Raw genomic sequence first — 23,177 nt, 5'->3', positions numbered from 1 at the left:
GGGACTGTCCCTGGAATATAGGGACACTTGGAGGGTCTGTAAACTGTGCTATGGCCATGAACATATGTGATCAAATATTTGCATCACATTCCTCAAATATAATCCTCTGTTTGGCAGGTTATAAAGTGGGATGGTTTTGCTTCAAATTTGACCAGACTCACTTATGTCTGCTGAAAATAAATGAGGTGGTTTTAGCACCACCCCAAGAGAACTGGGACAACATCCCATTCTACTCAAAACTCTTCAAATGTGTACAGAGTTCAGAGGTGGTAAGCAGCAGGGGCAAACAGTTGTAAAGGACAAGAGGCACCATCAACAATCAATCTCTCTTCCCGGGGAACTCTGAGAATTATAGCTCTGTGAGGTTGGGGGGGGGGATAGGGGTCTTCTAACAAGTATTTTTAGGATTAGACCCATAATCTGCTGTTTCAAATCAATGCTCAGATTCAGCTGACGGCCATTAAAAATAAATGCGGTTTTCAAAACTGCTGATTGAGTTGCACTTATCCCTAAATTGGATTGCGGCTGCAAATAGGTATGTACATTTATTTATTGATTGATAGAATTGCCTGCCCCGCTTTTCCATTAAAAAAGTAAAATGCTCAAGGCAGCTCGCAACGAACACACACACACAAAAACACATCTTCCCTGCTTAAAAACTCAAGAGAAAAAATAAATAAAAGCCAGGGCTGTATCCAAATAATAAAACAACATTATTACTAAAAGCGATCAACCTCAACTCCTTTAAAAAACGAACCTCACAACTTCATTTCCACTCTGCTTGCCTGCCAGGGTGCCTTGCAAGCTTTCGAAGACTACTTGCAAGGGAAATTCCAGTCCCCAGCTAACCACCTGGAGGATCCAACTATGCGATAGCTCTGGTCAGTCAGCCTTTTCCTGGGTGGGGCATCAACCAACCGAGTGGCAGAAAACAGGTGGTAAAATCTTCCCTCCTGGTCCTTCCTGCCTCCAATCCAGAAAATCCAGTCCAGTTTTCTGACACCCCCCCCCCCTCATTCCCTACCCACTTTGCCTGGGCAAATATATAAAGGGCAGCCTTAAGATTGTTGTACCTTGCAGAACAGGATACAGCTGGCTTGTCTGCAGCTAACAGGTGAGTGGAGGCTGTAAGCTGGGAGGTTTTGAGGATGGAAAGGGGCCCATTGCTGCCTTTCAAAATTGCAGTCCCGAACTGAAGGGCTGTGATTGTTTCCACGTATGTACCCTCCAACATTTCTCCGGTGAAAATGGGGACATCCCAACGTTTCTCCAATGAAAATAGGGACGTTCGTCCTAAGGAGAAGTGGGACATTCCGGGATCAAATCAGAAACCGGGACGGCTTCTGTAAATTGGGGACTGTCCTTGGAAAATAGGGACGCTTAGAGGGTATGTGTGTAGAGTTCTTATCAGTGGTGACTACCTTCTGATAGCAATGTCCTTCCGGAGTGGTAGCCATTGCAGGGGAAACCATGGAGTCTTGTGGCACCTCAAGACTAAGCTTTTGTGGGCAAGATGAATCTGATCTCTTTAGCTGAGTTGCCTCAAGTGGGGCCATTTCATTTGTGTGATGAAGTGGATCCTTCCAGATATGGTCAAGAAGGCTTTATTGCAATCCAGCTAACCTTCTCAGTCTCACACAAAGATGGCGTACGTATATATTTGTAAAATCTCTCCCTAGTCCAGCTTTTGTGCCTCAGATTCGCCATCAGTTTCCATCCGGGTGGCTGAGAGGAGTGTGGTTCTGTACACACCATACATTTAAAGTATGTTGCTTTCCCCAAAGAATCTTGGGAACAGTAGGCTGCCCCTCACAGAACTACAATCCCCAACACCCTTAACAAACTACCGTTCCCAGGATTCTTTGGGGGAAGCAATGTGCTTTAAATGTATAGTTCATACGCAGCCAAAGTGTGAGGCTGGTGGCAAAGTGCTAGGTCTGCGGTACGGAGGGTTGAAGAAAAACAACAGAGGCTATACCTCAGGATGGGGGTGGAGAATATTCAGTTCTCATTCAATGAATTTATATACCAGGCTAAAATGTGCATGAACATTGCATCTTTTAGTGAAAATAACATTCAGAAATGCATTATATTTGAGGAGGTTGCTTTGCAAAACTGCATGCAAAAATTGGTATATTGGGGGGGGGGGGAATTGCCAATGAATTTTCATGAAGACTTAAAAAAATCAAATCACAAACTGATGTGGAGAAGAGAACTTAAGTTTGGAAAAATGAGAAGTGTGAATTTTGAAGGATACCTCCAGCTCACTTCAAAGTCATATTGGTTTGAAGAAGCATAAATTCACCTTTAAATGTTCTACGTCTGGTTCAGTGCTTATCATGTTGATAGAATATATCCCAAAATTTCCATTGAAATGATGGTATGTAGCGTATTTTTGAGAAACTGTCTGGAACATGAAGCCAGTCAAGAGAACCTAGGAGGCAATTACTGCCTAGGAGTAGATACCATAGAGCACAATTAGTTTTACTTCAGAGTAAATACACAGGAAAGGCGTTTGTTTTTTAAGATAGAAAATGGCCTGCAAAACCACCTTTCTCTCCAGCTAAAATTCACACACTGACTACACTGCACAATGCACAAAAAGCCTCTGAAATGAAAATGGCCAATATTTACTAATTTCCAGGTGCTGAACATTAAAATGCCAACAAAATGTGTCAATTACTTCCTGTTTAGGAGATACAAAGATGGTTGTGCCTTGAGTACATAATTTCATTTGGCAGCATTGTATTCTTCAAAGAGAAACACTTAATATCTTTAGGTGCCAGGCAAAAACATTTCTCTTCAACCAGGCATTTGGCTGATTAACATTCTATGGCTTTTGAAACATGTTTGTGGGAAAGAGTTGTTTATTTGTTTTGTTTTATTATGTACTGTATTTTGTATACTCATTTTGTATTTTTCTGTTGTGAGCCACCCTGGGATCTTCAGATGAGTAGTATACAAAATTAATAAATAAGAAGAAGTCCTGCTTAGGAAAGCTATTAATGTTCAATAGACTATTGCATTTTAATATTCTGTTGGAAGCCGCCCATAGTGGCTGGGGAAATCCAGCCAGATGGGTGAGTTATAAATTATTATTATTATTATTATTATTATTATTATTATTATTACCAATAAAGGCGAACAGCCTCAAACTCTCTCTCAATAAGGAGGGCAGTCTGGGTTTCAAATAATTGATTCAAGCTAATTAGGCAACTCTTTGACTAAATGCTTCTAGCCAGAACGCAAGTACCGGTACCTCCAGAATTCTTAAATCCAATTGCAACCCAGTACTGATTTTGGGCTATTAGTTATTGGTATGACCATAAGGCAAGGTGAATTGACCGCCTCGGGTGGCATGATCCACAAGGACAGCAGATCTGGTCTCCAAAGAATGCATCGCCTGCCTCTGCTGCTGCCGCTGCCACAAATGTTTCAGCATGCTCCTTGGAGGATGGACCTCCCGCCTCCTTGGCAGCCTCCACCCATGCCACCTCAACAGTGGCCTCTTAGCAAATAGGGGGCACTGCTGATCTCCCCCCCCCCTTGGGAGAAGGTGGTGGGGACTTCCCTCTGGGATCTCCTGGGGTCTGCACCCATCTGCACAATTCAAAGTGTTGGTGCTGACCTTTAAAGCCCTAAATGGCCTTGGACCAGTATACCTGAAAGAGCGTCTCCACCCTCATTGTTCAGCCTGGACACTGAGATCCAGCTCCAAGAGCTTTTTGCAATTCCCTCACCGCGAGAAGTGAGGTTTCAGGGAACCAGGCAGGGGCCTTCTCAGTAGTGGCGCCTGCCCTGTGGAACGCCTTCCCATCAGATGTTAAGGAAATAAACAACTATCTGACTTACAGAAGGCATCCCTGTTTAGGGAAGTTTTTAATGTTTGATGTTTATCATGTTTTAATACTCTATTGGGAGCCACCCAGAGTGGCTGGGGAAACCCAGCCAGATGGACGGGGTATTTATTATTATTATTATTATTATTATTATTATTATTATTATTATTATTATTATTATCTGGTATGCTCCTGAGCAGGCCTCGTCCCCTCCATGCAATGACCTTTGATTCCCACTTCAACCATTGGGTAATGTTGATTTGATTCCACCACCACCACCCCTTGTTCTCAGCGTAGATCTTCCCTCCCCCCCTTGTTCCCAGGTTGGGGAGGCATTTTGTAGTTCACCTCAGGTGCCAAAATGTCTTGGGTTCTTGGTAATGCTTGGAAGTTGTTTGGCTTGGATCCGGGGTGGAGAACCTAACTGGCTCTCCTTCGCACCTTGAGTACTTTGACTTGGCTGGAAGGTGCCCTTGAACTCTGATCCTGCTCGTCTGAATTGAAGACAGAGTGCTGAAGGTTGCTTGTGGTACAAAAGTCAAATTTGCATTGGTTGCTCCACCCACGCTTGTCTCTGGCCCTGCCCGCTGTTGGCATATGGCCCTTGGAAGGTTGCCCAGAGGGAAACGTGGTCCTTGGGATAAAGGAGTTTCTCCACTCCTGGATTAGATGGTATTTGGCCTCTGATCTTCCTCCCCTCCCATTAAACAGAAGGATGTAGGAACATCCCTACAAGATTGCACCCAGGTAAGGTGTCCTTGTGTCCTACTGTGCAGAGAACAGCCTTCCAACTGAACAGTTGTCAGAGGACAAACTTCTGTCCAAGGATAGCTCTCCAGGCCAAGTCCACAAGAAGGGAGATCAAGAGGGGTCTTGTAGTGGTTCATCAACAGTTAGCAACATCTGGCCATCTCCCTAGTGCCATGCAATACCAAAATTGGTGTTTCCCTCTTGGAGAGGGAGGGTGTGGCAATGTGTACTCTGCATAACAGGTTTGAGTCGCAGAGCACTGGCCTGTTCACTTTCCTCTCCCTGCAAAACAACTCTGGAGGACGCAATGTGGATCGCCAGGAATCCCTGCAATGCTGTCCTGAGGGTATAGCTAACTCCACCAGTTAGACCTGCCCTTTGTGGAGCCAGCTAGGCAAGAACTGGTGCCTGGGGACAGGCGCTCCTAGACCGAAAAAAAAAACACCAGACCCAGCCAGGAACTTCCTTCCCCCTCAAAGCTCTTAAGGACTTGGGTTGTTTGGCTCCATATATACCCTGCCTTTATCCATAAATTTGGGGCAGTTTTTTTCTTTTTCTAAAAAAGACTGTCTTGTCCCATCATACAAATCCCTGGTCTGTTGGGTCTTAAGATACACAAGTTTGCAATGAAGATACATTTTAAATTAATCTGAATTTCTGTTTGGCCATCAAAATTATTCTGGTTCTGAGATGGTGCCATCACCTGGCATCCTTGCATACCGACTTCAGTTTTAGCACCCTTGCAGAAGGTCCAGTGCTGATGCCTGCTTGGGTTCCCCTTTTTTTAAAAAAAGTTTCTGTATTCTAAGCAGTCCCAGGCAACTGAATTCAAATTTGTCCTAATTTTCACAATTTGTCATTCTTGAGTATTGTACACAGGCCTCCGGTACCATTTTAGAAACCTGATTTTCCCACATTCTAGAAAAAGCAGGGTTAAATGGTTCTGAAATATCTCAGGAGACTCCATGAGTCCAGGAGGCAGCACAGGACTATTTGCAAAAGGTCTTTCAAAGAGCCTGATATTGTTCTTTGAAGCTCTGGTTTCCAGGAGTTTGAGGATCAGTACTGGGAGGGAGAAATAATTTCCATTGAAACTACTGCTAAAAAAAAATTCCCCACCACCACTTCCATTTTAACAGCTGTTTCAATGGAAGCTGCTTCCTCCTCCTGGAGCAATGTGCATTCCTCCACCACCAACTAATGGCCAATCGAGTGTGCTTTGCTCCAGTAAAGGAACCACCAGGAACTCCCTTTAAGGTCCTGATCAGCCCTTCAAAGCTTGCCCAAAATGGAAGCCTGGGCTGGAGGTTCCCCACCCCTGCTGAAGAGAACTGTGATTTGCTCCCTATCATGAAGCACTTTTCCTGTGCAAGATGGGTCAGGGGTGGTAAGTTCACTCCTGAGCACCAAATCTGATCCTCCGGACCAAGGTTTCCCCAACTCCAGCTGGACTACAACTCCCACCATCCCTATCTAGCAGGACCAGTGGTCAGGGATGATGGGAATTGTAATCCCAAAACAGTTGGAGATCCAGGTTTGGGAAACCCTGCTCTAGACCTTTCTATCTGACCCCTGGGGCACCTCCCACTGGCCTTGCTCCAACTTCTCCTCAACTGTTTTTGCTGGTTAGGATGAATTATTGAATGCTTCTTTCTTGCCTGGGTGGAAGATAAAGAGGAATGTGTGGGTGGGTGTAGAAACTGGCCTACTCTAGAAAGGTAAAGTTTACATTTATTGGTCTGCTTACTTTTACCTCTGGCCCCACCCACCACTAGCATGTATGTGGCCCTTGGGAAATCTCCAGGAGGGATTGTGGCCCTCAAGCTGACAAAGGTACCCCCCTCCCTCCCACCTGAGACAGGTAGCAACTGCTCCTGTTTAGGTCAATTGAGTCTGGAGTTCCTTGATAAAAGGCCACTGAGTTGTAACGTTGGAGTAAAAACATAGTGGTGTACCTTAATTGCAAAGGAAGTTTAGCATCCTGCCCTGAGCTCTTCCAACTCCCAGGAATGTTGTGGAGTACCCTAAAACCTGTTGTCTCAGTTACCTGCCTCCAGATGCACTTAAAATAGAAAACAGTTACTTCTCTTCTTTTTGTATACAAACTGTTAAAACAGTGAAACATTAAAATTGATTTTTAGGAATGGAGTACAAAATAAAACATGTAGTGAAACTCAACATCTCAGCCCAAAAGCTCACGTCAATCCAAGAAGTCGGAAATGCCATAATCATGGCCAACGTTGAAAAGACTCTCATCCCAAATGCTGTGTGATCTAACTCGGTAAAGATGGTCCTTAGATCAATCTTGCCATTTGATCTTCTCCATCTCTGCACGCTGTTGGGTACAGATGTTTTGGAAGGCGCACTGACCAAGCTGGTTTAAGCATTTCTCGTCTATGCAAACTGAGACAGGAAGCCAACCATAATCCCAAGTCTTTCCCACTGGCTTTTCGGGATCACTTTTGTGCTTTTCCACCTTCTGCAGAACCTGAGCAGCTGTTGCAAGGAACATTTCCTGAGAAACATGGAGGAGAAGGGCTCATCTTTTGTCGTGGGGCTGTTGGTGATGGGCAATGTGATCATCATGGTGAGAGTGCTGAAGCTACCATGTTTGTAGGTAAAAGGGGAACCCCTAGGTTTTTTTGTTTTGTTGTGTTTTGTTTTGCTTAGAATCTGGTGTCTTAACCTGGGGCACCACAGCCCTGCTAGCAGAACTTGTGTCAAAGGAGAGCTGGCATAGCTCAGTGGTGGAGCATCTCCTTTGCTGATCAAAGGTCCCCAGTTCAATCGTCTGCATCTCCAGTTAAAAGGTTGAAGGAACAGATAATGGGGCAAGACGCCTGCTGGAGAGCTACTGCCAATCAAAGTGGAGAGCATTTGGTCTGTGAGCCATTCCATCTGCAAGTCCCCAGATGTTGCAACATCTGGGCACCCACAGTTGGCAAAAGCTACAGCCCAAATGCTCTCTACCTTGGCCATAAGCCTTGACTTTGACCATGATGGCTGGGGGTGATCGGAGCTGGACAAGTCCAAGGATTCAAGGTTGGGGAAGGCTGGGCTCAATGGACAAATTGGGTTGTATCCAATGCTAGTCCTGCTCAGGGGAGACCCATTGAATTTAATGAAGCAGGCGCATTATTTCATTGGGTCTACTCTGAGCCACACTCTGCTGGCTACAGCTCCTATTTTGAACCTTCCACAAGGCAGCTTGCTATATCACAGCTTTCTCATATTTATGCAGCTTGCAGGACTGGCACTTTACGCGGAGTCTGTCTGGGTAACAGCTGATCCCTACAAGGTGTACCCCATCATGGGAGTTACAGGCAAAGACGATGTCTACGCAGGTGCCTGGATCTCCATCTTCACCGGCTTTTGCTTCTTCTGCGTGTGCGTCTTTGGCATTATCAGCCTTGTGAATGGCAACCGCCTGATGGTGTTACTGGTGAGTAAAGCAGGGAGGAGGAAGTGACTTTACTGAATGCTCATCTTCCCTGCCCCGCCCCCGAGCTGGATCTCCTGCCATTCCTTAGCAGTGTTTGGGGAACAAGCGATGGAATCAGCTTTGACACGCTTCCCCTTCTGGTGGGAAGAGTGCAAGATTGCTATGGGTGACAATATGGGAAACTGAAGGCATCTTGAAAAAGAGAGCTGTGGTTCATGATGTGTGTTCCGCCTTTCCCTATGTAAAACTCGGAGAGATGTGGGGCTGGCACCAGTGGCTTCAAGCAGGGCTTTCAAATCAAACCCTCAAAACTTCCATTTGGACTCTCCAGAAGCCTCTTTGTCTCCAGCCTTCATGTTCTGCCTTGGGAAAGGAAGGTTGGCTTGCTGAGGCCCTAGCGGTCGGCAGTCTCCCTACCTGCTTACCTGGTTCTTTCTCCTTGTCTTCAGTATCTGGTGCTGATCCTGGTTGTCTACTTATTTGAGTGTGCTTCTTGCATCACGTCCTACACACACCGCGACTATGTAAGTACAAGCAGACCAGGGAGAGTCGCCCAACTGTGCCTGCCACTGGCGGGAACTTGGCTCTGTCCAGCTTCAGAGAAAGGGTGGGCCTGTGTCATATTTTAGCCCAGGGTGGTGAATCTCCAGCCCACTAACCCCCAACATAATTTTCAGGTAGTGGCTGCATCACCACAGGGAGGTGACTGGGCTGAACACCAGCAAAGGCAGAGCAATTTTAATTCTCATCACAGCACTGGGCTAAGCAGAGAAATGTTAGTCTCTCTGCTCTGTCCAAGTACTATGACCAGGAGGAAAAATCACCCAGTCCCTGCTCATCAGATGATCAATCTAATGACAGGGGAGGGGGGAATAACCTTCCCTTAGCTAATCTACAGTGTATCTTCTGTGTGTGTGTTTGTAGCAAGCACCCAAGACACAACCACGTGTGACCTTTGAGATTTCATTAGGGGACTTTTCCTTTGTTTTTGTTTTGTTTTCCTCCCATCAAGTTCCAAGACTCTGTTTGTCCTCCTGGCCTTGTGCTCCTTCTTGGAAAAGCCCAGAGGAGCCACAGATACTGTCAGTATTGATGGTTTTGTCACAATTTTAATCTGAGAACCAGTCACCCAGTTTTGGCCTATGCCCTTTGTGCATAAGTGCAAAGCTCCCATTTGGATGGACCATTGCCACACGGATGGCGCAGATGAGACTAATGCACTGGATTGGTCCTCTTGAAGGATCCTCTGAACCAGCCCACTGTCTCTTATGAGTCTAGGCTTTGCCAAAGGGGGGGGAGGCGCCCCCTAAATAAAGTAAATATATAGAAACACTTAACTAACAGCTCAGTTATGCTCCCTCCCTTCAACGTAAATCCTGGCTACGCCCATGGTCCAGGTTAGTTAGCATTGCAAGCGCTGAAGCCTTTCCAAAGTGGTTTTACAAGTAAAGCTAAATAGTTGGAGTTACTTTTTATGTGTCCCAGTTAGGCTGCAACCATGGGAGCCAGGTGCATATATTCTTGAAAAACATCAGAAGTAAGAGGGCTGTTAAAAATTTTTAAAAGTCTATTTGGCCTAATAAACTAAACACCTTAAGTAATCCCGTTTCTCTCATTGTAGAGAACCAACAAAACCTAGGGTCACATCCATACCACCCATTAAAGCACATTTATAGCACTTTAACAGTTATGGCTTCCTCGAAAGAATCCTAGGAAAATTGAGGTTATCCTGCACAGAGCTTAAATTCCTGGCATCTGAACAAACTACAGTTCCCAGGAATCTTTGGTGGAAGCCCTGTGATTTGTTTTTGCCTTCTATCCTTTCTTCCTAACTCCACGATCATTTTTATGGAATGAAGGCCTGTCATTTTTCTTCTCTGCCAGAAACCATGGTGCCATGCATTTACACAATCCACGTTCTTTACAAGCAGAATGTTTAGAACATATGGGTCTTGTAAAGAAAGGACGTGGGTGCTGGGGAATGTGGCTGACCAGCATTCTCTCTCCCTTCTCCACCCAAGGTGGTTTCAAATTCCAAGCTAATAACAAGACAGATGTTGGCCTTCTACTCGTCGGATACTGACCAAGGCCGGGAACTCACCCGCATGTGGGATCGTTTCATGATGGAGGTAACATGCCCCTTCCCAACCTACCACCTCTGGGTGGAGGCTGAGCAGAACTGCCAAGAGCTGGCCAGCTTGCAACTGAGAACATTAAGAGGAACTTGCAGGGTCAAGCCGATGGCCAATCTAGTCCAACAGCCTGTTCTCACAGCAGCCAACCAGGTGGAAACTCACAAACAGTACCTGAGCACAAGCTGCCATTTCCAGCAACTGGCACCAGAAAACTGACTGTGGGTTTTCTTGCTGAGTGGGGAAATCTCTGCTTTCTAGACAGTGGCTGGCTGAAGGACAAAGTAGAAAATTGCATTTGCTCTTCCTGCAGAAGAACCCACTCCTGTGCCATTCCTGGAGGCTAATAGATTATTAATAATAATATTAATAATGACAATAATTTGCTAATGCTGCATCAAGCAGCACAAGGGATGTTGCCTTGGCATGCTGAGGCTGGGGAATCACAGACTTGTAGCGTTGGAAGGGACCACGAGGGTCACTGAGTCCAAACCCCTGCAATGCAGGAATATTTCACCCAGTGTGAGGCTAGAACTCACGACCCAAGAGTCTCATGCTATCCCTCAAGGAGCCTGTTACCCTCCTAGGCTACCACTTCCCTCATACTGGTTGAGGGTGATGTGAGTTGCACATCAACATCTGGAGGGCTGTGGGTTGCCCACCCCTGGTGTAGGTCCACATAATCTTCTTCCTGCCTACCTCCTAATATAGGAACCTACCATAAGCGATGGAAGCATCAGGGCATAGCATATTCATGTTTCTGAAGGCAGTGATTCTCTATGTACATGCAAAGTCTAGATCTGCTAGGAACTGATTCATGTTTGTACAAGGCCCTCTTGAATAGGAATTTGAGAAGCTGCTTTATGCCTTTGGGTCAAACTCTTGGCTCTCCTAGGCCTTGGACAGAATTATTTCCCTTCCCATCCCGATCATTTGCACTGAAACTTTTTGGGATTGCATCTGGGCCATCTGCATACACGATGTGTATCAGCTTTTCTACAATCGACTGCCCTCCATACATTTTGGACTACAACTCCTATCATCCTTGACCATGGGGCCATGCAGCCAGGGGCTGATGGGAGTTGTAGTCCAACAACCTGGAGACACCCGGTTGGAGAAGACTGACATTTGCTCTTATTCTGAGCTGCAGCCCTTCCCAGATATTTCTAGGAAGCCTGAACAGAATAGCCTCTCCCCATATGGACCGACCCCAGACTCTACAATCATCATGTGAGCCCCTTCTTTGTGTGCCCCTTCCCAGAGAAGTCCAGAGGGTGGCAACATGAGAATTAGCAGTGGCTTCCCGTTTGTGGAATGCTCTCTCCAGGGAGGCTCACCTGACACCATCATTATATATCTTTAGGCATCAGGCGAAAACTTTCCTCTATAACTATAACAAGGCCTTTGGCCTTTAACTCTCTCTGGTCTTTTAGAAGTGGAAGGGATATTTTAATGTATTTCGTTAAAACCAAGAATAAATGTATCTATGTGGAGTTTTTTTTGTCTGTTTGGTTGGAAGTTGCTTTGAGTTGCCCTGGGCAAGATAAAGTGACTAATAGATTCAATAAACAATAATAGCCAGGGAAGGCACAGCAAACAGCAAGGGGTCCTCTGCCAAAATAGCTACTGCAGTACGAGGTGTTAACACTAACTGGGATGCTTTTTCCACCTCCAGCAAAAGTGCTGTGGCGCCAATAATCCCATGGATTGGGTGAACTACACCTCGGTCTTCAGAACCAGGTACCCTGAGGTGGTGGCCCCTTGGCCTTTCTACTGCTGCAGCGTGATCGCAACTTTGTCATCATCAATGAAGAGGGCTGCAGACTGGGTCACGTCGACTACATCTACACTCAGGTACTGAAGTTTCCTTCCTGAAGTTGCCTCCCATTCCTGGGCATCTTCTGTACTTCATGAGAAGTCCAGAACTGTCTGCACTGGAGCGAAGTCTCCCTCTCAAGGTGAAGACAGCCCTCCTTTTTGACCCCCGGGGGCAATTGTGGCACCCTCAGCATCTCCTTGTCAGGGAATATCTCACTGGCTCTCCCTTCCCTCCTTCCTCAGGGCTGCTTTGAGCACATCAAGCACGCAGTACAGAGCTACGCCTGGGGAGTCTCTTGGTTCGGCTTTGCTATCCTCATGCTCACGGTGAGTCTTAACTTGAAGGGCTTGTTTGGGGAGGTGGTGAAAGGAATTTGCTGCCACCAGATGTGGCGAGGGCCGCCAGCTTGGGTGGTTTTAAAAAGATGACTAGACCATGGAGGATGGGGCTGCCAATGTTCACAACTAGTCATGATATGCCTCCGATTGCCAGTTCTTGGGGGTTTGCAAGCAGGGAGAGTGCTGATGTACTCATGTCTGGCTTGCAATCTTTGCAGTGGCATTTGATTGGCCACCGTGAGAACACAATGCTAGACTAGAAGGGCCTTTGGCCTGATCCATCAAAGCTCTTATGTTCATGTAGAGAGTCAGTGGGCTTCTCTACACGACCTACTTATTCACCACTCAACCTGATTCGCTTGCACAAGATCTCCTTCACATTATGCTGTAATGTGGAATGCTTAATAACTCCTAAACTCAATTGGATTTGTTTTCATTGTGCTTCAATTCCTGTTATTTGAAAAGAGAAACCCGTCCTTGTGTAATGACATCCTTGTTGTCTCTGGTTCACCACCAGGATTAAAATGATATTGCTTGCATGTTTGACAGTTTACATGTACAGTGGTACCTCGGGTTACATACGCTTCAGGTTACAGACTCCGCTAACCCAGAAATAACGCTTTCAGGTTAAGAACTTTGCTTCAGAATAAGAACAGAAATCGTGCTCTGGCAGTGCAGCGGGCAGTGGGAGGTCCCATTAGCTAAAGTGGTGCTTCAGGTTAAGAACCGTTTCAGGTTAAGAACGGACCTCCGGAACGAATTAAGTACTTAACCAGAGGTACCACTGTAAAGAAATGACGTGATGGGTTACAGGATCCTATATTTACCTGGTAAGTATGTTGTGTACACAGCCCTGTGCAAGCCACCTTGAACTCCTCAGAAGAAGACTTAAAACATGGGTGGCCAAACTTTGGCCCTCCAGATGTTGCTGAACTACAACCCGGTCATCCCCAGTCAGCATGGCCAACGGTCAGGGAAGAGAGTTGTAGTTCTGCAACTTCTGGAGAGCCAAAGGTGTGCCGGATAAGCGTGGTGCAAAAGAAAATGTAATAACATGGTTAAGGGAGGGTGAGTTGCAGTCAATTTTGTCATACGTTGACCTCTCTTCCACAGTGCCCTGTTGTTCTCCTCGCTATACCACTACACTACAATGTGAGGAAACCCAGTTGCTGGAGCTGAATTTGCCCTATGATGGGGAAGGGTGGAGCCCTCTTCCTACACCTCCAGGCAGGGCACGGCATCATGATCCATCTTTTTGAGGAATCTCCATGGGGTTTCCTTCTATAGTCACACTGCACCATAGCATGCTCTGTAAGGCTGACTTGCTCCCCACAAACTTGACTGTGGCTGGCTGGTGTCATTGCTGGACACCTTTAACTCTGCCATCCTGTCACTCAAGTGTCCTTTGGAGGAATCTTCCTAACCTTTTGTGAAACTTTTTTTATTAAAAAAATGTACAATAAATATTTGAAATCCATAAAAGGTACTGTTTGTGTGTGTTTTCTTTTGAGAACTATGGCATTTAATCTGGCTTGTTCACTTACTGGAAGGTGATTGAGGAAACAGGCGGCAAAAGGTAGGCAGGAATCCACTAACAGATCTCATTGTGATCTGCAGTAGATCAGCAAGGGTTTCCCATTTCCAGTTACTCTAACAATTGCGACAGCAAAAGATCTCCCACCACCACCACCACCTAATGGTATAGGCATATCACCCCTAGGAACGTCAGAGAATTTCAATGGAAATGGGAGCAAAATTTGCCAAGGTTTGCTTGTTTGTGGCATGTCCAGAAAGGAAAGCAATCCAAGGAATAGGATTGGTACTCACCATTGTTGTTTTCAGTCTGCAAATGAGACTTAATTGTTTGTGTGTGTGCACACGCACACACACATCTGCATTGTGTTCATTTGTACTGAACGGTAAAATTCTGCCACAGTAGACAGCGAGATGAATAACAATAGCTTTTGTCAGAAGCAGAACTGCAGCAGAATGAAAGCACAGGTGCTTATGACAAACATAGGATGGCACAGAAAACGATGCATTTTTCACATCCCTAGTAATCACAGCACACAGATTTAACAGCCCTATTTATCCACCTTCAGCTAAACCAGAACCTGGCACTTGATTAAAAAATATATATTTTTAAAAAAAAGTAAACCTAAGTGGGTGGGGATGGTGTACCAAACTGGAGCCATTTTGAAATTGTTGTTGTTGTTGTTCAGTCGTTCAGTCGTGTCCGACTCTTCGTGACCCCATGGACCAGAGCACGCCAGGCACGCCTATCCTTCACTGCCTCTCGCAGTTTGGCCAAACTCATGTTAGTAGCTTCGAGAACACTGTCCAACCATCTCATCCTCTGTCGTCCCCTTCTCCTTGTGCCCTCCATCTTTCCCAACATCAGGGTCTTTTCTAGGGAGTCTTCTCTCATGAGGTGGCCAAAGTACTGGAGCCTCAACTTCAGGATCTGTCCTTCTAGTGAGCACTCAGGGCTGATTTCTTTGAGAATGGATAGGTTTGATCTTCTTGCAGTCCATGGGACTCTCAAGAGTCTCCTCCAGCACCATAATTCAAAAGCATCAATTCTTCGGCGATCAGCCTTCTTGATGGTCCAGCTCTCACTTCCGTACATTACTACTGGGAAGACCATAGCTTTAACTATACGGACCTTTGTTGGCAAGGTGATGTCTTTGCTTTTTAAGATGCTGTCTAGGTTTGTCATTGCTTTTCTCCCAAGACAGCGTCTTCTAATTTCGTGACTGCTGTCACCATCTGCAGTGATCATGGAACCCAAGAAAGTGAAATCTCTCACTGCCTCCATTTCTTCCCCTTCTATTTGCCAGGAGGTGATGGGACCAGTGGCCATGATCTTAGTTTTTTTGATGTTGAGCTTCAGACCATATCTTGCGCTTTCCTCTTTCACCCTCATTAAAAGGTTCTTTAATTCCTCCTCACTTTCTGCCATCAAGGTAGTATCATCAGCATATCTGAGGTTGTTGATATTTTTTCCGGCAATCTTAATTCCGGTTTGGGATTCATCCAGTCCAGCCTTCCGCATGATGAATTCTGCATATAAGTTAAATAAGCAGGGAGACAATATACAGCCTTGTCGTACTCCTTTCCCAATTTGAACCAATCAGTTGTTCCATATCCAGTTCTAACTGTAGCTTCTTGTCCCCCATAGAGATTTCTCAGGAGACAAATGAGGTGATCCGGCACTCCCATTTCTTTAAGAACTTGCCATAGTTTGCTGTGGTCGACACAGTCAAATGCCCCTTCATGGATCACTGCCTTGTCGTGGCGAAGGGGCTTGAATTACTCAGGGAAGCTATGGACAGGTCAAGATGGACAGGTCATAGTAGAGAGTTTGGACCAAACGTGATCCACCTGGAGTAGGAACTGGCAACCCACTCCAGTATCCCTGCCAAGAAAACTCCATGGACAAAGACAACAGGCATTTTGAAATAGAAGTTATCAAAACGAATGTCCAACTCTGTTATACGACTGGTCTTACGGTCATATTATTTCTTCCCTTCTCTTTTGCTTCTCCCTTCCCTGCCCTGAGCAGAAACTACATCCCTCTGAGGAAGAGGCATGACTCACTCCATCACCTCTTTCCAAATTCCTTCTCCTCTCTTACTTTCCCAGGATAGATGCTGTAACATGTCTTTGCCAAGGAACTGTGCTGGCTGGGGGCCCACTTTCATCCCAAGCACCACCAAACCTGCATGCACCACAGGCTCGGCCCCTGAGCCAGCTACAAAGTTCACAGAGTGACCCTGGGCAAATCACAATCTTTTATCCTAAACCACAATGTGGCTGATAGGGTAAAATGGAGGGAGGGCGATCGGAGAATGCCACCCTGGGCTTCTTTAACCTGGGTTGCACCTCATGTATTCTGCATTTGGTGACCACAGCAGCTAGCATTAATGGGCATTTGTGAACCTGCTAGCGCAGGTTATAAAGGCCGGTGCTAGAACTTCCAGGTCACTTCCTACAACAAGGGCTGTCTAGATCATGTGTGAATCAGTCCTCCAGTTGTAGAATTTGTTTTTCTAATGTCACTCTTTGGTAGTCACTTCACAGCAAGGCTGGGTGGGTAAGTAAAGAAGTACAGCACTGTATCATCAGAGCTCATTTTGTGCCAAATAGATGGTTAAAGAAGGGAAGGGCATTTAAGTGTGGTTTATCCCTCGTGGAGCTACAATTCCCAGCACCAGTAACAATCTACAGTTCCCTGGGTTCTTTGGGGCAAATCATGCACTTTAGATGTGTTGCGTACATGCAGCCTATGTTCTAAACATACATTCTTCATTTAAAATAATAATAATAATAAATGACTGCAATGGGTGAAAAGGCTAAAAGATACTATAAAAAGCTCCCGGAATATGAAACTAGCCAGCAGACTTTACAAAACTTTAAACAGCATGAAAATTCATCCCCGTTGACCTGGGAAACTGCCCAGAGAGGAAACATCTGGGCGCGCTCTAAAATAACAGGTGTTCATAAGACAGCGCATGAAGGAGCATGTGTTGAACATTACAAAACAAAAACCACCAACTACCAAGGGCACATCAACAGCAAAATCCTGGAAGTCATCCACAAGAAAGGGAGGAATGGAGATGGTATGGCTTCCTTCTTCTTCCCCTTGGAAATGGCCTTGACTTCTGGTCATCATTGACCTCCTCTCACCATATATAGTGAAATAGATGCTGAGCTGAGGAACCCACCACTTAGCCTCCCTGTTTGGTGGTGGTGTGTAAGAAACAACTATGACCAACCTCCTATTTCACCCTCAACATCCGAAATTAAGTGATAAAAGGAAACAGACAGCAAAATTTAGCTGTGGCCAAGTACCACTGACATCCCTGGACTATTAGTGCAAATGTGTGGATGGTGTCATATGGCTTTAGTCACCATATCGTATTGGACCTGGTTACATTTGGGTGGAGACAGGAGTTTCTTGTGCCTGCAGGGCTATTTCTAAAGAGAAAGGGGTGTTCGTGTTTAGCTTCTGGGTTGGTATGTCCTCTGAGCAAATAACTTTGGTTGGCATGGGCCCAGAGGCAACCCCTAGGCAGGCTTGAGGCCTAGTGACCTGGTTGGTGGTGACCCATGACAGGGCCTTTTTGGTGGTGGTTCCGTGTTTGTGGAATAGCCTCACTAGAGAGGTTCATCTGTCTCCCACATTCTTAACTTTTAGGAAGAATCTAAAAACCTTTTACCCATGCATTTGGGCTGAAAGATCTGGCAACCCTGAAATTATAAACTGCAAGAGTACGTGATTGTTTTTGGAGGCTTTTAACTGGTTTTTAGAAGGTTGTTTTTAGAAGTTTTAATTGTATTGTATTGTTGGTGTGTTTTTCTGCCCTGGGCTCCTTCAAGAGAAGCGCAGGATATAAATTTCAATAATACGATGATGATGATGATGATGATGAACACAACCCCAAGTGACACAAGCCCTGTTTCATCCCATCCGTCTCCTTGCAAGCAGAGAGACCACATGCCCAAGCTGCCAGTTTGCCTTTATTGTTAATTGGTTTTGTTTTAAGCCATTTAGTACAAGAGTCCAGGAAGAAAGGGAGGTCAATTCATATCCGAAAAGAAGGATGCAGCACATCAGGGTAGTGAGTAAAGGCTGGCCTTTAGAAACACAGGCACAGACACACATGGCAGTGACAGCTTCACAGCATCAGAGAATGTGGGACTGCCCCTTCCCCTCCCAGAACCCTTTGATGTCAGACCCTGGGAGACATCACACAGAGGAAACAATAGGAAGCAATCCCTTGGTGTTTGTTGTTTGTTTGTTTGTTTGCATGCATGCATGCAGCAAAACGAGGTGGTAGAATGCCAAGGGGGGGGGGGTTGAGAAAACTGCACCACTTCAAGCCATGAGTGGGGAATACCATTGTTAAATGCTTACCCCATGAAATGCAGGAAGAAAACTGGCGCATCAGGGAGGCATTTTCTTGCACAGCCTGTTTTCCACTGTGCTACTTTCTACTTACTATTTTTCCATTAGAGTGCCCAGATGCAATGCAAGAGAGTTGTGCGTGGCAAGTGACACATGCTAAAATCGGCTATACAACCCCTAAAGGTGCAGGAGCCCTCTTCCTCTTTTGCATTGGCCACCCTGATTTTTCACATATAGGGGACTATTACAAAAATGGGACACCCCAGACACATCCCACCTGCAATCTGTGGTGGTACAGTCCATTCTACCGTCTCAGAAATAGGTTGTGAACCATCCGGATAGCCTATTTGACAAATAAATACCACTTCGCTCTGCTACAGGTCAGGCCCAGGCCAAAGCAGCCCTCACCCATTTTCCTGCCAGATGTACAAGTGAATAGTCTGTCTCCCAGGTCAGGAATCATCTTCAGGGTTGCACAGAACATTATATTTGAAAGGCACAGCGGTCGCCCAGAAACTGCACCTACAATCTAATTGCCCAGAAAGTCAGAACAGCAATATGCACCTTGATCTCCCATGGAAGGTACATATTTTATGATGGTCCTGCTGTGAATGCCCAACATTTGGTCACATTCACATAAAGAGCACATCTAAATAGAGCCATCAGCATTTGTCTTTGTCCGAAATGTGTATTCGGGCATTCTCAAAAGTCATCTCTGGTTATTAGCATTTACTTGCGAATGTGAGCATCCCCCAAATTTTGGACATTCGAGCTGCAATCCTAAGGCTCTGTGTTGTGGGGGACAGGACTAAAGGCAGTTCTTCTGCCTGATCCAATCCTGCTGGGTTGTGACACAGAGGACAGAAATGAGATTGGAGAGGTCCTCCTGTGCTCCTTCATCCTTTTCTGCTTTTTGGTTTGTTTGTTTTTAACTAATTCCTTCCTTCCCGTTACTCCAGGGAGATGAAATAAAAGCAATAAAACCCATCAGCTCTTGAACTGGCAAGAGATTGAAAGATCTGTCCATTTTGGTTCTCTCCATTTCTCGTTTTCTCCAATCTAAAATTCGGTTCTCCACATCTGTTCAGCAATTTTCAAGTTAAAAAATAATCTGTGTGAAAATTCACCAACATGTTAGCGCTGATTTCTTCTAAGAATAATCCTTGTATGTGGCTTCCACTTGTCACACCACTTTCCTCCAGGAAAACCCACTCTTTAGGGTCGAATCAGAGCAAACATCAGTTGGGTTTTCTGTGGATTAATGTTTGCTCAGATCAACGCTTAAAGAGCGGGTTTCCCCAGGAGAAATGGCAAGGCAAGTAGAAAAATGTCTCGGGCTTGTGCTTTCTAGGCACGGGAAAAGTGCATGTGTGGACAAGCCCTAATACCCATAATTCTGCAAACAATTTCTCCTAATTCAATGCATTTTTGTATGTCTCTTTCACAAACGTATTCATTTTTATGTTTCAGTGAGAGCATATCTGATAGATTTGGCCCTAAGCACAAACTGAATCAAATTTCTCCCCCATCCCTACGGAGCTGGTGTAATTTATCTCTTCTTTGGGGGTATTCTGGGGACTTCCTTTGGTTCACCTTCCCCAGTTCAGTACTCTCTCTCTCTCAATCTCTCCATCCTTGGAGATGGAAAACAGATGATTCCCATGACCTCTGGGATGCCCTTCCTAAGGGGCCACAGGACTGCTCTGCCTACGTAGCAAATAATATACAGCAAAAACTCCCAAAGACTTTCCACCCCAACACAGACCAGGGCCACTGGTTTCAGTACCAGTACCATGCTTTACATGGGTTTTTAGACACCAGTTTTTTCGGAATGTTCTCACACTGTCTTTGCAATGCAACACAAGAAGCAGCCGCAACAAACTGTTCCTATGTAAAGATAGGAAATGTAAGAGGGTAAAGGACCTGGGGCAGTATGGAAGTCATTGCCACAGCAGTAGTACCAAAAAGAAAGAAAGAAAGAAAAGAAAGAAAAAGAAAGAAAGAAGGGCAAGATTAGTGCAGTTTCTGCAGTTAAAACAAAAGGTTCAACTGTCAATCAGTCCTGGATCCGAAAACTCTTAAGTCAGGGCACATGTTTCACACTGAAAACCATATTGGAGGTGGAGAATTATTTCCAAGTCATTTGCATATCATTTTATACATACACAAGTATCAACTGCTTTAAGATGGCCTGGTAATGTAGAGGGAGGATCTGGATCTCACCACAAGAGAATGCCAGCCAGCTGGGGTGGCCAAGATCCAGATATGGCTGATCCCAAACCTCACGAGGGAATCCAGACCCTTCGAAAAGGGGCTTTGAAAAGACGAGGTTAAGGCTGCAATCCTATGTGCACATACTTGGGTGTCCATCCCATCGGCCAAGTACAACTTGGACTGCCAAGTAAACATGCAGTAGGATCAGTCAGTTAAAAGCGGGGCATGACTTTGAGGTCGCACAGAGTTCAGTGGGGGGGAGTTAGCCACATGCTCAGCTTTACTCTGATTGAAATCAATAGGACCCAAATGAGCGTGCAATTTGTCTGCATCGCGCTCAGGCACTATTCACACACACACACACACACACACACACACACACACACACCTGTGATGTGGGGGCAGGAATCGCCATCAGTAATTGTTTTTCTTTCTTAAAATTAAAAAGGAATCTGACACCATGAGGATTCCAAAGAAGCCTACAGGCCGTTTAAAAGTGCTTTTGTGGAGTGGGAATCGCACGGGGCTTGTCACCTGTGCCCTTGCGTCAAGGTGTGATTAGTCAAAAGGGGAATAAGGCATTAGATTCCCCTCCCTCCTTCCTCCCACCCCACATACCTAAAATACTGTCCTGTGAAATATATACAAACATCACAGACTCATACACACACACGCACGCCCACCAATTCCAGACAACACAACACACATACCATATAGACATGGATACCCAACTCTATGTCCTCCCAGCACACACAAACACAGTACACACACACACACACACACACACACACAAATTTACATAAGCATCCCATGCCAAGCACACATGCATCTTACCTTCCACTAAAAGAAACAAACCCACACACGCGAACCAATATACAAAGACCCTCCAATCCTAAGTAAACTCACAATGCGTGGCCAACCTTCCCCTTGCCCGCCTCTGTCCCTGAAGCTTCTGGAGACGCCACAGTCTGCCTGGCTTGAAAGCCACAAAGCGGGAGGTTGCATGAGTGCCTGGTCACATTACTCTTAACGAAAGCATCCCTTCTACCCCCTGGCACATATGTAAGAAACCAAGAGTCTTGTGCCTTGCTGTCTCGCAAGGAACTGGCTTCATCTCTGGGAAAGCAGAAGAAAGGGGAGTGGGTGGGTGCTGTTAATGTTTTAATGGGGTTAAAACAACTGTTAAAAGTTAGAACTCATCCTGGATGGAAATACTCGACAATATTTTTTTTTTTAAAGGGGAGTGATCAGCACGCCGTCTGTCCCCAGCTTTCAAAGAAACTGCGATATCACCCAGCGATGTCACGCAATAGCATAGCTAAGTGAACAGCGCCCCATTGTGCCAGCTCAGGGCCTGCACCTCCAAGAGCACAGCCAGCCTCATCATTCAGCTCCGCTAGACATCGTCTGCCGGCGATGTCTTAGGGGCAGCATTACCAAAGCAAACCAGTTGACGTCACCCAGGGGTGGGTTCAGCCACATCACTGTGCCCATCGCACTGGGATGAGGACCTCCTCTGGAGATGCTAGGAATCCACTGCTAGCAGTGGAGATTGGGGGGGAATGAGAGATGTAGGCTGGAGCGTAACATAACAGCCATTACGGCGAAAAAAGAGGCTTAAAACGATGCGATCAAAGGCTCTGCCATGATGTCATGCCGGTCAAAGTGTGGGGGACATCATGCAGGAGCCGCAGCTGCCTTTGGAGATCTGTGTGCTCTCAAAAAATAAACCACAGGCCGGTCCTCGAAACAGGCAGGCGCAGCAGCCAGCAAGGGGCCTGGGCACAACGTTCCTGGGACCTAAAGCGACACTCCCTTCCTTTCAACTCCCACATCCCCTCCCCCCCACACCATCCCCACAGCAAACAGTACCACAATAGAATTCCATAAACACCGGTGGGGAAGAGGAGGGGGCAAGGACCCGGAGCCCAGCCCCGAGAATCCAAGGCTCGCGGCCTTCTCAGCAGTAGCTGTGCGTCTGGCCCTCTGTGTACACAGTCCAGCTGGGCCCCAGGTAGCACCCAGACGGAGACCCCTCCCTCCTCTCCACGTTGCCGTACTGCGGCGGAGACTCACCAGCTTTTGTAGAGACGAGGTGGGTGCTGAGGCCTGGCTCCCTGGGCGGGCAGGGGGTCCATCGTAGGTGATGATGGGCTCTGGGCCGTAGGGGGAGCGGCCCCAGCAGGCCGGAGGCGGGCGGTAGAGCTGCAACAACGTACGGCTGCACGGCAAAGCATCCATGAGGTGGCGGTACTGCCCCGTGGCGGGGTACCCCCAGCCGAGCCTCTGCTTCTGAGGCAACGGAGGTCTGCTGTGGTGTGAGAGAGGCTGGGGGGCTCCGGGGTCGGAGTGGCACCGGGGGTGTGCTGCTTCAGGTGGTGGGGAGGGTGGAGGGGTGGTGGTGGTGGTGGGCTCAGGGAAGGGTATGTTGACGTAGATGGGCTCTTGGCGGGCCATCACGGGAGGCATGGGCTGGGCGTGTGCCCGGGGGTTCTTTAAGATGGGCTGGAGGGAGGGAGGGGGCTGGAGGGAGGAGGGGCTGGCGCCACGGGACGCTCGAAAACCCCATAAGAAGCGTTGAAGGTGGCCAAGTACTCTGGGGGAGGGCAGGAAGGCCAGGGCCGTGCCAGGCCCGGGTACGCCGGAGGCTCCCCCACAATCTCATAGTAGAGATTCTCGTGCTCCAGCTGGGGAGGAGGGGGGTCCCGTTGACCCCCACCTGGGGGGAGGCT

General features: G+C 46.6%; 2 protein-coding genes across 2 annotated transcripts in view; one reads left to right on the top strand and one right to left on the bottom strand.

Annotated features, from left to right (window-relative positions):
• The first annotated feature begins 1,006 nt into the window (after positions 1-1,006).
• UPK1A (uroplakin 1A) lies at positions 1,007-13,757 on the top strand. The gene is given in 10 exon segments (XM_033158089.1): positions 1,007-1,114; positions 7,075-7,176; positions 7,831-8,031; positions 8,481-8,555; positions 10,053-10,160; positions 11,839-11,941; positions 11,944-12,017; positions 12,225-12,308; positions 13,434-13,453; positions 13,455-13,757. Coding segments are annotated over 9 exon segments (750 nt in total). The 5' UTR covers positions 1,007-1,114; positions 7,075-7,113; the 3' UTR covers positions 13,477-13,757.
• An 8,526-nt stretch (positions 13,758-22,283) lies between these two features.
• ARHGAP33 (Rho GTPase activating protein 33) overlaps positions 22,284-23,177 on the bottom strand; it is a 41,399-nt gene continuing 40,505 nt past the window's right edge. The window contains 4 exon segments of the mRNA XM_033158087.1: positions 22,284-22,521; positions 22,524-22,959; positions 22,961-22,996; positions 22,998-23,177. Coding sequence (XP_033013978.1) covers positions 22,406-22,521; positions 22,524-22,959; positions 22,961-22,996; positions 22,998-23,177 — 768 coding nt within the window. The 3' untranslated portion in view covers positions 22,284-22,405.

This window comes from Lacerta agilis, chromosome 8 (assembly GCF_009819535.1).
Source record: "Lacerta agilis isolate rLacAgi1 chromosome 8, rLacAgi1.pri, whole genome shotgun sequence".
Classification (NCBI taxonomy): Eukaryota; Metazoa; Chordata; class Lepidosauria; order Squamata; family Lacertidae; genus Lacerta; species Lacerta agilis.
This window is presented reverse-complemented; position numbering and strand designations above follow the sequence as displayed.